At 47.7% G+C, this 12,974-nt stretch overlaps 6 protein-coding genes across 6 annotated transcripts; 3 read left to right on the top strand and 3 right to left on the bottom strand.

Moving 5' to 3' along the window:
• Positions 1–1,588: 1,588 nt before the first annotated feature.
• On the top strand, positions 1,589–2,382 carry FOBCDRAFT_202606 (glycosyl hydrolases family 11-domain-containing protein; the record flags this gene model as incomplete). The annotated part of the gene is made up of 3 exons (XM_031187363.3): positions 1,589–1,878; positions 1,931–2,021; positions 2,068–2,382. 3 exons carry the CDS (start codon positions 1,589–1,591, stop codon positions 2,380–2,382), a joined length of 696 nt encoding a protein of 231 aa, XP_031038498.3.
• Positions 2,383–2,666: 284 nt separating this feature from the next.
• On the bottom strand, positions 2,667–4,045 carry FOBCDRAFT_240684 (uncharacterized protein; the record flags this gene model as incomplete). Its single annotated transcript, XM_059610323.1, has 6 exons — positions 2,667–3,016; positions 3,068–3,208; positions 3,289–3,380; positions 3,430–3,554; positions 3,679–3,921; positions 3,959–4,045. The coding sequence occupies 6 exons, from the start codon at positions 4,043–4,045 to the stop codon at positions 2,667–2,669; spliced, it is 1,038 nt and encodes a 345-aa protein (XP_059465075.1).
• Positions 4,046–7,025: 2,980 nt separating this feature from the next.
• On the top strand, positions 7,026–8,590 carry FOBCDRAFT_225021 (uncharacterized protein). The gene has a single exon (XM_031187366.3). The coding sequence runs from the start codon at positions 7,119–7,121 to the stop codon at positions 8,361–8,363; it is 1,245 nt and encodes a 414-aa protein (XP_031038501.2). The 5' UTR covers positions 7,026–7,118; the 3' UTR covers positions 8,364–8,590.
• Positions 8,538–9,023, bottom strand: FOBCDRAFT_275081 (acyl-CoA N-acyltransferase; the record flags this gene model as incomplete). Its single annotated transcript, XM_031187367.2, has 1 exon — positions 8,538–9,023. One exon carries the CDS (start codon positions 9,021–9,023, stop codon positions 8,538–8,540), a length of 486 nt encoding a protein of 161 aa, XP_031038502.2.
• A 587-nt stretch (positions 9,024–9,610) lies between these two features.
• Positions 9,611–10,508, top strand: FOBCDRAFT_320227 (uncharacterized protein; the record flags this gene model as incomplete). The annotated part of the gene is made up of 3 exons (XM_031187368.3): positions 9,611–9,944; positions 9,995–10,187; positions 10,233–10,508. Exons 1-3 carry the CDS (start codon positions 9,724–9,726, stop codon positions 10,506–10,508), a joined length of 690 nt encoding a protein of 229 aa, XP_031038503.2. The 5' UTR covers positions 9,611–9,723.
• A 353-nt stretch (positions 10,509–10,861) lies between these two features.
• FOBCDRAFT_261563 (uncharacterized protein) lies at positions 10,862–12,211 on the bottom strand (the record flags this gene model as incomplete). Its single annotated transcript, XM_054704935.1, has 2 exons — positions 10,862–11,051; positions 11,148–12,211. The coding sequence occupies 2 exons, from the start codon at positions 12,209–12,211 to the stop codon at positions 10,862–10,864; spliced, it is 1,254 nt and encodes a 417-aa protein (XP_054560910.1).
• Between the last annotated feature and the right edge of the window lie 763 nt (positions 12,212–12,974).

Here is a 12,974-nt window from a genome sequence, read left to right as displayed (position 1 = left end):
GGAGTCTAAGATACAAAATACTCCTACAATCTCAAGTATCAAATCTCCTTCTTTGACATTGTTGTCTTGTCACTTAAAGTCCATCGTCTATTCAACCTTATCCGTCTTCGCGCATTGATTCATCAGCAACACAATTCTGTTTAAACGCATGACATCAAGAACTTTGTCCATTCACCCTCGCCATAAGCCGCCTTACAGAAAGTGGAGTATCGCCCTCGCTAATCTAAGCACTCACATATGAAACATGTTATCCCTATACTACGGCACTTATGTCCTCCCACCAACTTAACCGGCCATTAGCCTAAACAGCTAAACAGGAAGATGAAGAACCTTATTAGGGAACAAATTCCTCCGGGAATAATATCGATGCCGATCTATTACCAAGCACGGAGACGACCCGAGGTTAAAAGGAAATCTCATGCATCGTGGACTTTAGCCAGAATGCGGCATACGTGGATCGTGCATATGATCCGAAGAGCCATCTTACATTGGTATAAGTATGTCGAGCCGGATTGACCCGACGGGATGAAGCGTCGCGAGTTTAAAATTTAACCTTTGTTGACGTTCGTCGACGCCGTGTTTCATTAACTAATACTACTTCGATCCGAAGATAAGCTTGATTAGCGAGCTATAACTCATGGACAATATTGGAGTACTACTCGAAAGAAACAATATGAATGAGTGAGCGATACTACGTACTATGTATTAGTATTTCAAGTTCAATTGCCAGAATGTCGAGGATTATAAATGGCCTCAAAGCTTTTACCCGACAAGGTGGAAGCACACCATGCCAAGCACAATCACTCCATTAAAACCATGTTCTGGGCACTCCGGCAATAGATTCGGCTCTCATTACTGACATCCTGGATACACATCAAGAACAGTATGATACTAGAAGTGGTCCCATTGCAACACCAAGTCATTCAGCTTTTCTTACTCGTCCGTCGAAGGAAGCTTGGCACACATGTTTATCCTTCGGTATAGCAGCCTAATATGATATGTTTGCCACGCGCACTCCCCCTTCCCCATGATCCCCGCCTCCCCGAAATAAGTCGCCGGCATCCCGAGTCACGATCTCAAGCCACGGACCAGAGGAATTGGGGAATGCCATTTTAGCCGGAATACAATTATGGATGCCACCGATCGAAATTGCGGAGGAAACATCACACCAGTTCTTATGAATGCGTCCTGCCAATCGCATCACAGACTGACTCTTGGGGATAAGGGGTTGTTTACCTATCATTGGCCAGGAGGGTTCTTACCGTCTTGGCTCCAGTGTTTACCGTCTTGGCCTTCATGCGAGTGGGGAAGAAGAGGCTGAGATTTCCAAGATGAATGCAAAGAGTTGCTTTTGCTAGTAACGGAGAGCCAGGTTCCGAGGTAGGGCACCAAGCTAGAGGGTTGGAAGAGCCTGATGATATTAGTATTAAGGACTAAGATACTTGGCAGTCGACTTATGACAGGCGATATAAAGCCGTATACGAGTATATCTAGAGAACATCCCGCTCACCCACTAAATTGATTCTACAGCTCATCAGGGTTCTTCGATTTACATCCCAACTATCCAGCCAATCTCAAAAGAGACATCATGGTCTCCTTCAAGTCTCTCCTCCTCGCCGCTTCGGCACTCACTGGAGCTCTCGCTCGCCCCTTTGACTTCCTCGACGAGCAAGACGATGGCAACTCCACCTCCGTCCTCGAGGCCCGTCAAGTCACCGGCAACTCCGAGGGTTACCACAATGGATACTTCTACTCTTGGTGGTCTGATGGCGGTGGTTATGCCAACTACCGCATGGGTGAGGGTAGTCACTACCAGGTTGATTGGCGCAACACTGGTAACTTTGTTGGTGGAAAGGGTTGGAACCCTGGTACTGGCCGGTAAGTTGAAGATGCTTTTAAGAGTTGACATAGTTTGCTGATGATGGACTAGAACCATCAACTATGGCGGTTCTTTCAGCCCTCAGGGTAACGGCTACCTTTGCGTCTACGGCTGGACTCGCAGCCCTCTCGTTGAGTACTACGTACGTATCCCATCTCACCCCCCAACTCTCCACTGACAGCATCTAGGTCATTGAGAGCTACGGCACTTACAACCCCGGCTCTGCTGGCCAGCACAAGGGCACTGTCTACAACGACGGCGACACCTACGATCTCTACCAAACCACCCGCGTGCAGCAGCCCTCCATCGACGGCATCCAGACCTTCAACCAGTACTGGGCCATCCGCCGCAACAAGCGCACCAGCGGCGCCGTCAACATGCAGACTATCTTTAATGCTTGGAATTCGGCTGGCATGAGACTTGGAAACCACTACTATCAGATTCTCGCTACTGAGGGTTACCAGAGCAGTGGATCTTCTTCCATCTATGTCCAGACTAAGTAAGACCTGCCTGTGAAGGTTCGTTGGCCTTGAAACAATGAGGCTGAATCTCTCTATGGCATTGCTTGGGAATTATGATAAAGATGGTGGATGTGAAAACTATGAAGAAGGCTTGACCTGGTGTCAATTGATGGGGCTTTACTTTTCAGCGCGGGACATTTCTCCTTTGGAGTTATGTCTTGTCATTCTCTAGTACATAACTTTGATCTGGTCAATATTACATATCGCGAAATACCTTCCACGCTCAGTGAACTATCAGTGATGCTCTACACCTATTATTCGTGCCTCTATTTGCCATATTTTACGTCCCGCGTCCTCACTCCCGGAAGATCCATCAACTCTATATCATTCGCATCTTTAAATCCTTTTGTATCATCCCAGGACCCAACGACTGTCTGGTCTATTGACGAGTATCTGGCATGACTGTCGGACGATGATGGCCACGCCTCGCTACCACGCTGCTTGGAGTGAAAGCATATCGTTCGGTTGCCAAACCCAGAGTGTTTGCGTGTGGACTCCCAGCTGTTGCTTTCTCGACTCGGTTCTTGGGACTTGGTTCGCGATCCGAAGTATGGACGTAGTGAAGGAAGGCAAGCGACGACGAGACCTATGTTTACGTCTAGAGCGCTCCAAAGTACTGCAGCAACGATTAGCATCTGTAGGTAGCGAAATGAATCGTAGGTCTTACCTATTGTACTTAATGAGATGCTAGAATCGGCACCAGCCTTCCAGATCATGACAAAGCGAACAAGACTAACAGCCATGTTGACGGTGCCGAGAAGGAAGGTGAAGTATATACCGAGTCTCAAGGTTCTTCTGACGTGCAGAGCTGGGACAATTAACCACGGCAGAATGAACACTCCACTTTGTTAGACATTGTCCCAACAGAATGGATGGAGATCAACTTACCTAACAGATCTCCCAGAAATGACAGTCCCCAGCCAACGTGAAAAGTGACAGCATAAGTCCACTTCGGACATGTCCTCGAAGGCCTGAGATCCCTGTAGATTTATTAGTGCCGTGCCTCAAGTACATACTGAATGAACCTACCAGCTTCGGCTTATGGGGAGACAAATACAGAATAAAATTACGATGGTGATGATGTAACTGATCCCCACGAACCAAATTGTCACCCAGAGGAACCTGCGCCTCTTGACCATAAACTCCGGAAAGACCTGTAGATAAACAGCAAGCAACGCAGCTTTGCACAAGTATAGCGTCGTATAGAAGGGAAAACTCGATGCGAACAGCAACTAAACCACGTCAGCTCCCATCTATCACGCCGATTCCTCTACTCACCTTCAATATCAACACCAAATTGGCAGAACCTCCATGGTATCCCTTCAATGTTGTATGAACGCTCGGATCGAATGCATTGAGCACTGTAAACACTGGTGAAAACGCAGCTGTAATAAGGCCCGATATCCACGCTGCTACCATGAATATGTCGCTAAGTAGTAATTTTCGCTTTTGTATTCGAAGACGAAGGTTCAGGCGCGCGATAACGAGGATTGTCGCTATAATGACGAGTATTTGAGATAGCTATAGCCATTAGCACCAGTCCCTCCCGTAGACACACAGACCTTACGAGAATATCCTTTGCCTCTGGATTCTTCATCGCGACATGCCTTGGGCGTTTGTTGTGGCTCAGATACTCCCACAGCATTTCGCCTCTGGCACAAGAGCATTATGGCTGTTTATAACCGTGCCAAACGGGTCTTCGGCAATAAAATGGCTTGTCTTTGAGTTTGGACCTGGCATTTCTTCGTGTCTTACCTTTCTTGGCAACATGCCAACCGTGGCGCTAAGATGGAAACGTCAGTTGTTCTATAGTGGAACGGGACTAGATCTGGACGTCTTAGGGGATTGGTGGTGCCTTGCGGGTCGAGGCCACCTTGGCAAGTATTACAATATTCCCATGGATGGAAGGGAAATGGTGTATCCGAAAGTAGATCTTGTCACCAGTAAGCCAACTTGCAGAACGGTGATGTCACAAGGAACCAGGATTGTCGTAATGGGTTTTTTCTTTGATAACTAGTCCATAGCTTATTCTATAGCATCATACCCCTAGCTTGACCTATAAAACCCGGGGGGCAAATAGTTATGTCTTGCGGCGAGACATGTATCGCAGTAGACATCGTCAGACCGGCAAACCTATTCGCAGACGCAGGGGCAGCGACGGACCTTATTGGCATGTTGCTTGGGACCGTTGTTGTCGACCAAAGGGTCAACTATTGTTGTTGCTTCTCCAGACGTGGTATTGCTGGGAGGCGTGCATGACTTGGCCATCTGCAATGCCAATATCAAGAATCTCGGAAGGAATAATGTGCATGTTCGGAGGCATTGTGAGGTGATAGTTGTACACTTGGATGCATCTGTCCTTCTGACTTGTGCGGTAAAAGGTTGTTAGTTGGAGTAGCGGAGTATTTGGCGAGTTGAAGTGTGATTTCTAGATCGTTCGCGCGCATGCGTAGAGCTTATGTAGTTATTTGGAGATTGTTTATTCACAGCAAGATTTCAGAGTCCTCTGCATAACTTCAACAAGGCTTGTTACCCACAGTGAGCTGAGTTACCTACAGCTCTCGGTCTGATCATAGATTGTTTAATAGCTCGAGCGCAACTATAAATACTTCACTCATACACAGACACAGTGATACGTAATTTATATGAGTTTCTCTTTATTATCACCTACTAAGTCCACTCCGGTGAACTTGCGTAAGCATCATTTATAGCCATCCTCAATGATCATCATTGACACCCAAGCTTAGAGGTTTAGTGAATAAGTGATCAATTTCCATCTCCTCATGATCTTCCTCCCATTGCCACCGGAGCTTCTGACTCCTCAGGTGGGCAATGCTCAACACACCAATGACACCTGTAGCCCCTAATTAGGACAAAGTTCGTGCATTGCGGTTGCATCCTGCAGGCGCAGAGTGACATGGCACCTTGTTTGTTGGCTGCAGAATTGATGAGTCCAGTGTGAGGGTTTGTCGCCTCGACCGAAGGGGAGGGGGAGGGGTCTGGGGTGGTATTGCTGGAAGACATAGTGATAGACTGATAGGCTGGGGGTTGTTCTTGGATGTTGCTATGAATCTGTCGTAGTGTTTGTGTTGCGTGTTGGCTGAGGTGTGATTTTCCAACTGAGTTTGGTCCAACCGCGAGATTATATCTACGATGGACGTGGCAGGCATATGAATCATTCTCCCGCTGTTGAGTCTTGTCACGGCCATTTTGAACTTCTTTCACCGTGCAAAGGGTGTAAAGCGCACAGCTACTGCCTGCAGAAAGGCTTTTGTCAGTGTATTCTTAATCTGCAAATCATTCACTTCAAGTTGCCCGTCAGTTCGACACTGTTCAGATATCCCAGCAGACATGACGTGCAGAGGAGTGGACCATGAGTCGCAGCTGCTGGTCAACCGACACGTCCCAATGTCATTGACAGCGCTAGAAGTCTGTACATTCTACTAGATCACATGTGACTTATGTAAGACATAATTACTCTATCAGTGTAGGATATAAACTATGGGTGCTTCTTTAGACATATTAACAAGGAATAATCACTCTATGCTACACAGATGTTTGGTGTTGGGGATCGGCGCACGTGTCATAATTGAGCTCGTTGTCAATTCTCTTTATCACTCTCGCATTGGCTCGATTCAACAAAAGTTATCATATTAATTAGAAAATCAGTTAATTGATCTCTTTTTATTGGCTTCTATAGCCCCAACTAACTCCTCGTCAACCCATGTATTCCCCATGTCTTTGCGTCACAATTTTCTCCATTTACTACTTCTCAACAGCCAAAGAGAAATTAGCCTCAGGATGGCACAGCTCAAGGCAAACATTGCAGTATATTGCCCTTTCCCTATGAACAGCTCTTATGCATTGATCACTGCATCTCTTGCATTGGCATAGGATGTTGGCGTTTTGTTTGCCTGCTGAGTCGTTGAGTAAGGGATTCAGAGCTGTATCCTCATTTGCAGTAGGAGCAGGGGGCATAACGTCCTGGTTAGACATGATGATCTTGGTTGTTGTAGTAATTGTGAAGATGAGGGTGTTTGGTCTTGTCTTGTAGTGTTGGTTTTTGTATGTTGGAGTGTGACTTTGAGCCTGGCATTGGCTGTGGAGGGAGTTTATCTCGACATTGCGAACGGGTCGGCATGATTCGTTCTCTCCTGGCTGAGCACCGTCAGTGTCATTCTAGTGCCTTTACCACGCTCAAAGTCTGATGTCCATCGCGCTCAATGCTTCAAATCTATGCCTAATCACTCTATTGTGGTGATGCGCGTAATCACGTCGCCAGCTCACTCTCAACTTGGCGTTGTTCACAGTGACTCGGCGTGACCATGACTGATACCATATACTACGAGCCGCTGCCACCAGTTGACGCTCCAAAACACGACGCGTCACTGATATTAAGAGACAAGACAAGTCTGCCCGCAGCCTCTCCTCCCAAAACTCGGTCCGTTCCTGAATTTCTTGGCAAAACTGCGCCTCGGATGCATGTCGAAGGATTCAGCACGTGTAATGATATCACCAATCAAAGCGTAAGGCTTAGCGTTCTCAAAAAGGGGCCCCGCAAACGGACCAATCACCTCTATTCATAATTCCGGTACAGCGGGGTAACCACTGTAACATCAGCGGCTGCGCCCTAAACCTCCCCAAACCCAACTCAATTCAAATCCTCCATCTCCATCTTCTCTCAAGCATCTCTCCTCAACCGCACGCGACATGACGCCATGCGCCCTTCCCACGCAAACATCGGCTTCTGGCTGGTGTGGTTCACCGCCCTAATCTGGTCCTACCACAACTCCTACGACGACCCGTCCTCCTTCTTCTACAAGTCCCGCATCGCCTTCAACCGGCGCTACTCGGCCCTCCGCGAAAAACAAGTCGACGCCTACCTCGAGCGCGAGATCTTCCCCGTCGCGCACAAGCAGCGCACCGAAGTACAAGTCGACAATGAGTTCCTCTGCATCGGCATCCCCAGCATCAATCGCACGACGTCGGGGTTTTTAGCGCATACCGTCGGCAGTCTTGTTGATACGTTGACGCCGAATGAGCGTAATCAGATTCACATTGTTGTTCTGCTGGCGGATAAAGATCCTACGAAGCACTTTGCTTACGGGAAGGATTGGTTGTTCGGGCTTGCCGATGATGTTTTGGTGTATTCCAACGACTCCAAGACCGAGTCGAAGCTCAATTACAAGGTCCTTCCCCACGATGTTCGCGGTATGGGACGCAGCGACGATCGCGTGGAGAACATACGACTTGATCACTCGGTCCTCTTCGAAGCGTGTCGAAGACGCGATCCGACGTACTTTGCGCTTATTGAAGACGATATAATAGCTTCGCCCGATTGGTTCACGCGGTTTAAAAAGGGTGTCATCGAGGTTGAACAGAAGGCGACCGATGCGCATAAAGATTGGATGTACCTGCGACTGTTTTACTCCGAGATCTTTATGGGCTGGAATAACGAAGAGATCTTTGACTATCTCAAGGTCGTCATCCTAGGATACACAGCTTTAATAGCCTGTCTTCTCCTCGCCCTACGATGTAGACAGCGCCGCCACACCGGCTCCTTCGCAACCAAAGACTTCGCCCAAACGGTCGCTCTCCTCCTCGGTCTCTGGATCCCCGCCTGTCTCGCGCTCGCCTTCGTAACCGGCCGAATAACCCTTCACCGACTCTTCACACGCTCCCCCACGGTGCGCGAAATGCCACGCTACGGCTGCTGTGCGCAAGGCCTAGTATTTCCGAACCATCACCTACAGAACCTGCAGGATTTCCTGCGCGAGCCGCCGTATCAGTTCCCGGGGGATATGATCATGGAGGATTACGCGCGGGATAACGGGCTGAGCAAGTGGGCGCTTGATCCGAGTGTTTTGCAGCATGTTGGGCTGGTTGAGTCGAGTGATGGGCCGCGAAGGGCGGAGGTATGGAATTTTAGTTTTGAGAGGCTGAAGGGGTCGTTGTCGCGATAGAGATACCCGATATATGTATATACTGGTCTGCGCATTTGTGAAGACGGGGACGGTCGCGTTGGACTGTGGCGATCAATCGGCTCACGCGATGGAAGCAGGCTTCATCAGCGCGTCGCTATATGTACATGACGTTCAATTGGTGCATCGCAGTAGATAAAAGTTATTATCCCCATATCATTCCAGTTCTTTGCGGAAATACACACGTTCAAAGCCATCTTCCTCCCTCCTCCCAGTCTCCACGAACCCCATCTTAAGGTACAGCCCCAGATTCTCAAACATCTTCACATTCGTATACAACTCCAACGCATTGCGACCTCGCGACCTCGCAAAGTCTTCAGCATAGCGCATCAACACCTTTCCGTAACCTCGACCCTGCGTACTTGGGTTAACTACCAAGTTCTCGATCTTTATGGCGTCGGAGTCTGGTTCGTGTTGGAGAACGAGCGCGCCGACGGGGGTTTGAGCGGCGTGCAGGATAAAGACGTTGTGGGCTGTGAGAAGAGATGCGTAGTCTGCTGTCATTGGGGCTGGCGGTTTGCCGATCCGAGGGATATATTTCTCGTATGCTGCGTTGACGATAGTTTTAATTGAAGGTATGTCGCTCGCTCGGGCGCGGGTGAGCGTGAGGTCTGGCGAGGTGAATGGAGGGTCGGCAGCCATGATGTCGCGTTAACGATGCATGGGTACTCAGATAACCCAAATGACAGAAAAGATACTGCAAAGATGAGATTCAATTGACATTCACCTTTCAGGCAATGGCTCTTCTTCATTGAGGACCGGGCCGGTTCAGTGAGTCAAGTGTCAGTGAGCAGTAAGCCTACCTACCCGGCAGTTGGCTGGTTGATCATGACGCGCATAGCGATTGAGTACCTAAAACACAACGACTGCTAATGCGTAAAGTATACACAATATTTCTGTGCTTAACGAGACATTAATATCTGTTAGTTCATCTAGTAATATCGTCATTTGAGGGCCTCTTAAACTGAATGACCCACAGAAGGAATCCTCTGGCTGATGTGAGCCACGACACTACCGCGGAGAATTAATCAAAACCCGCGACATTTTCGTATAGCGTATCGAACTAGAAAGTAAGCCAGGCCATAAGCCAGGCGTTAAAATTCGCGCGCTTGTAATCTAAACATGTTCCTTATCGCTAGTAGCTGAGCATGAAATTAAATAAATACGCCAAAACAGATGGCTGAGTGACACCAGCGGACTTTGGGATCGTCATCCTTGAAAGTCCGCATGCCGCCGCAACCAGCATTTCCAGGAACATCTACCAACTCCCTTTATATAAGGGTAGCTTGAGCCTCATTACTCTCTTACGAACCAAACTTCAGCACAATAGAAGCAATTAAACATGAAAGTCCTCTTCCTCGGCGCATCAGGCTCCATCGGCAGCGAAGCCTTCCGCCAATGTCTCTCCCATCCAAAGATTACTTCAGTAGTCGCATTCGTGCGCCGCGCCCTCCCCGCTGATGTATCAGATCATGCGAAACTTCAGACTGTCATGATAAAAGACTTTTCAAAATGGTCTGAAGATATTCTCCTCCCGCACGTCGACGCCGCTGCTATGATTTGGTAAGTTGATCTTGTTATTGTGAAGGAGGATTTGGGGCTGATGATAATAGTGCAATGGGCTCGTATAGAGGAAACGTCAACGTTGATATGGAGTACCCCCTCGCTTTCCAAACTGCCTTCGCGCCTCTTCTCGAGAAACAACCTAAGCGAGAACCATTTCGGTTCATTCATCTCAGTGGGAAGTGGGTTGTTCAGGAACAAGATGCGAAGTTATGGGTTAATGACTACCCTCGTAAACTCAAAGTACGTCCCCCTCCCATCTTATCTCACCACCGCTGACAGTTTCAGGGCTTGTATGAGCTTCGCTCACTAGAGCTTGCGAAAGAGCATGCAGCTGTTTGGAAGGCTTGGATGTTAAGACCTGGCGGTGTTATTACCAACAGGATGAGAGTGCCTGGGTATTTGGCTCAGTTGCTACTGGGTGATGATTATGTTATTCGGAATGAGGAGCTAGGTGCGTTCTTTACGTATCTGGCTGTTGAGGGGAGTGAGAAAGATGAGTTTGTTGTTTTGAATAGAAGGATCGTTGAGGGCGGGAGGGAGTATTTGAAGAAGATGACATGACGGACGGGGTTAAGAACTGCACCTTGAATTGACAGAAGGCTCACATATAAGAGCTGCATGAGCACTAATACTCTGTTATAATCTTAAACTTGGTTTAAAATGTATCCATAGAATCATCAACAGAGCTCTAGCGGTATATCAACTCGCTGTCTTATTCTCGGAATCATTTGCCGGAAATAATAGAAAGATAGTTCTTTGTCGGTAATGTCGAAAACTACAAAATAGAGATTCATTTATGCCATTCGAACTCAGTTAAGTAACAAAATACCGGTATTAAAAGATTCTTCAATAATTCCTTAGCACTATTTTAGAACCGCTCTGTAGTAAACCTACTCTGCCGCGTCATTCCGTTCTCAAAGCATATCTATAGCTCGTTCCGGAGGCTTGTGTCCGCCCTCCTCCTCTTCGCCATTGTCTTCATCTTCTGCAGCATTCGAATCCTCATAGAAGTCCCCAAGTGTTCGACTCATAGCAATCATCTGTGTCAGCGCTTCCTCAGAAAAGGGAGCTTTGACAGTAGCATTCAACCAATGTACGATATTCCTATGTAGGCTGCTTATAGATCCATTGGAGCCGGAAGCCAGTATGTTGCTCAGTTAGTTGGTCATTGCACAGAGGAAATTCACAGAAGCGCATTACCAACTGAGCAACTTCCATAGCCTCTGACTACAAAGTAAAGTATCCTCCCTATGCATCTGTCCAAACAATTGTACTCGATCGATCTTGACTTTGGTAAAGAAATGTTCTGCCTCCGCCCATCTTTCCTGTATCTGAAGAGTATGAGCGAGATCGAACATCGCGTTCAGGGTCTCCAAGCTGGTCTGATTCTCGTGTCTATCTCGTTCTATCAGCAATTCCCGCTGCAGAGACTCCGCTGCTTCGTAGCGATGGTGGCAACGAATTACCAGAGCAAGGTTTCGCTTTGATATCATCGAAATGTTCAAGAGTTGACTATGTTCTGGTGGGTTGTCCGTCTTGAGTAGATCATTTGCCTTCTTCATTACTTCTGCCAGCAAAGATTCGGCTAGTGTGAAGTCTTCACGCCTGAAGGCATACCAGCCTTGGTTGGTGTTCTTCAGGAGCTTGGGAATTTCGGATGACAAACCATTCGTATGCACTGTCGTAACCCTGATTGCCTTGGCTTCATGGAAGTTTCCCTCCATCTCGAGCAGTGTACATTGATGCATACCTGCCTCTCTCCTGTACATTTCGCGGGTCGTTTCGCTCATCTCTGCAAGCTTTGAAAGGGAGCCAAATTCAGCGTCTGCTTCCTCGTATTTTCCTTGGTTCATGAGCATCATGGCTAGCAAGCCAACTGCCCTCACAGCCAGCATGTGATCTTTACCAAGGGCCTGAACTAAGGCTCTCCTTGTAGCCTGGAGGATGCCCACAGCGTCTTCCCAGCGATATTGTTTTGTGTAAAGACTGGCGAGGGTTGTTGCCGTATGCAGGCGTAGGGGATGCGAGCCACCAAGGCTTTCTCTCAGGTCATTTTCCAATTCCTCCGCCTCGCGCATAGCTTCACCCATTTGCTCTTGAGCTGTGAGAAGCATGATATGCTCAGTTCTCAATGGGAAGATGAGCCAATGACCACCTCCAAACGCCTTCTTCACACTCCTAATTTCGTGGATGACATATCGCCTTGCAGATTCGAGATTCAGGTTTCCATATTTCCTAACTGCATTGGCTTGAAAGTAATACATTTTTAATTTCGAAGACTCCGTTTCCAGTCCGTGGCAGCTGTTTGGCATAGTCAAGTTGGCTTTGGAGATCCGATAGATAGAAGTTCGAATTTTGCAGCCATTCTTTAGCTGCTTCCTCGTCGATACTAACACCAAAGCCAATTTTATAACACATTGCGACTTTAAAAGCGGCTGTTCTCGCACAGTGATTACATGATGAGTCGCGAGCACGACTGTCAAGACATTTTGCGACATATGTTCGAACTCGATAGTCCATTTTCATCAAAGAGAACATGGCGCGAAGAATCTGTGGTAAAGGTCAACGTTCGATTAATCTCCCTTGTGAAAGAATGGGACGAGACGCACGCTTAAGGAAAGGTGTTTTATAACACCGAGAAATCTTTCGTTTCTCGGCCGTGTCTCAGAACTAAAGGCTGAGGTCAGAGGGAGTGAATATACAATAAGTAAGTGGTATTTTACTATACCTTGAAGAATTTTCCTCGCCTTGAAATTTTATTAATGCCCCCCTTCTAGCTAGGTCGTGAAGATGCCACATAAGCAATAATGACTCATAAATAATCGCCGGGGCCGAAGCATATGGTCTCACATCACCTGTTGCCCCTCTGCCTAGTAACTCAAGTCGAGCATCCAATTTCCAATCCGCTGGCATGAAACCGACTTTTGCACATTGAGCAATTGTCATGAAGAATATGAAATTGGCATGGAACCCAGCAAAAATATTTTCTTGGGGTGCATCACTGTGTTCTGTGCTGACGGGCACGGA

This window comes from Fusarium oxysporum, chromosome VI (assembly GCF_013085055.1).
Source record: "Fusarium oxysporum Fo47 chromosome VI, complete sequence".
Classification (NCBI taxonomy): domain Eukaryota; kingdom Fungi; phylum Ascomycota; class Sordariomycetes; order Hypocreales; family Nectriaceae; genus Fusarium; species Fusarium oxysporum.
This window is presented reverse-complemented; position numbering and strand designations above follow the sequence as displayed.

Excerpts from the sequence above, each read along its gene's own strand:
- FOBCDRAFT_225021 (XM_031187366.3), top strand. The coding sequence starts at position 7,119 with ATGCGCCCTTCCCACGCAAACATCGGCTTCTGGCTGGTGTGGTTCACC.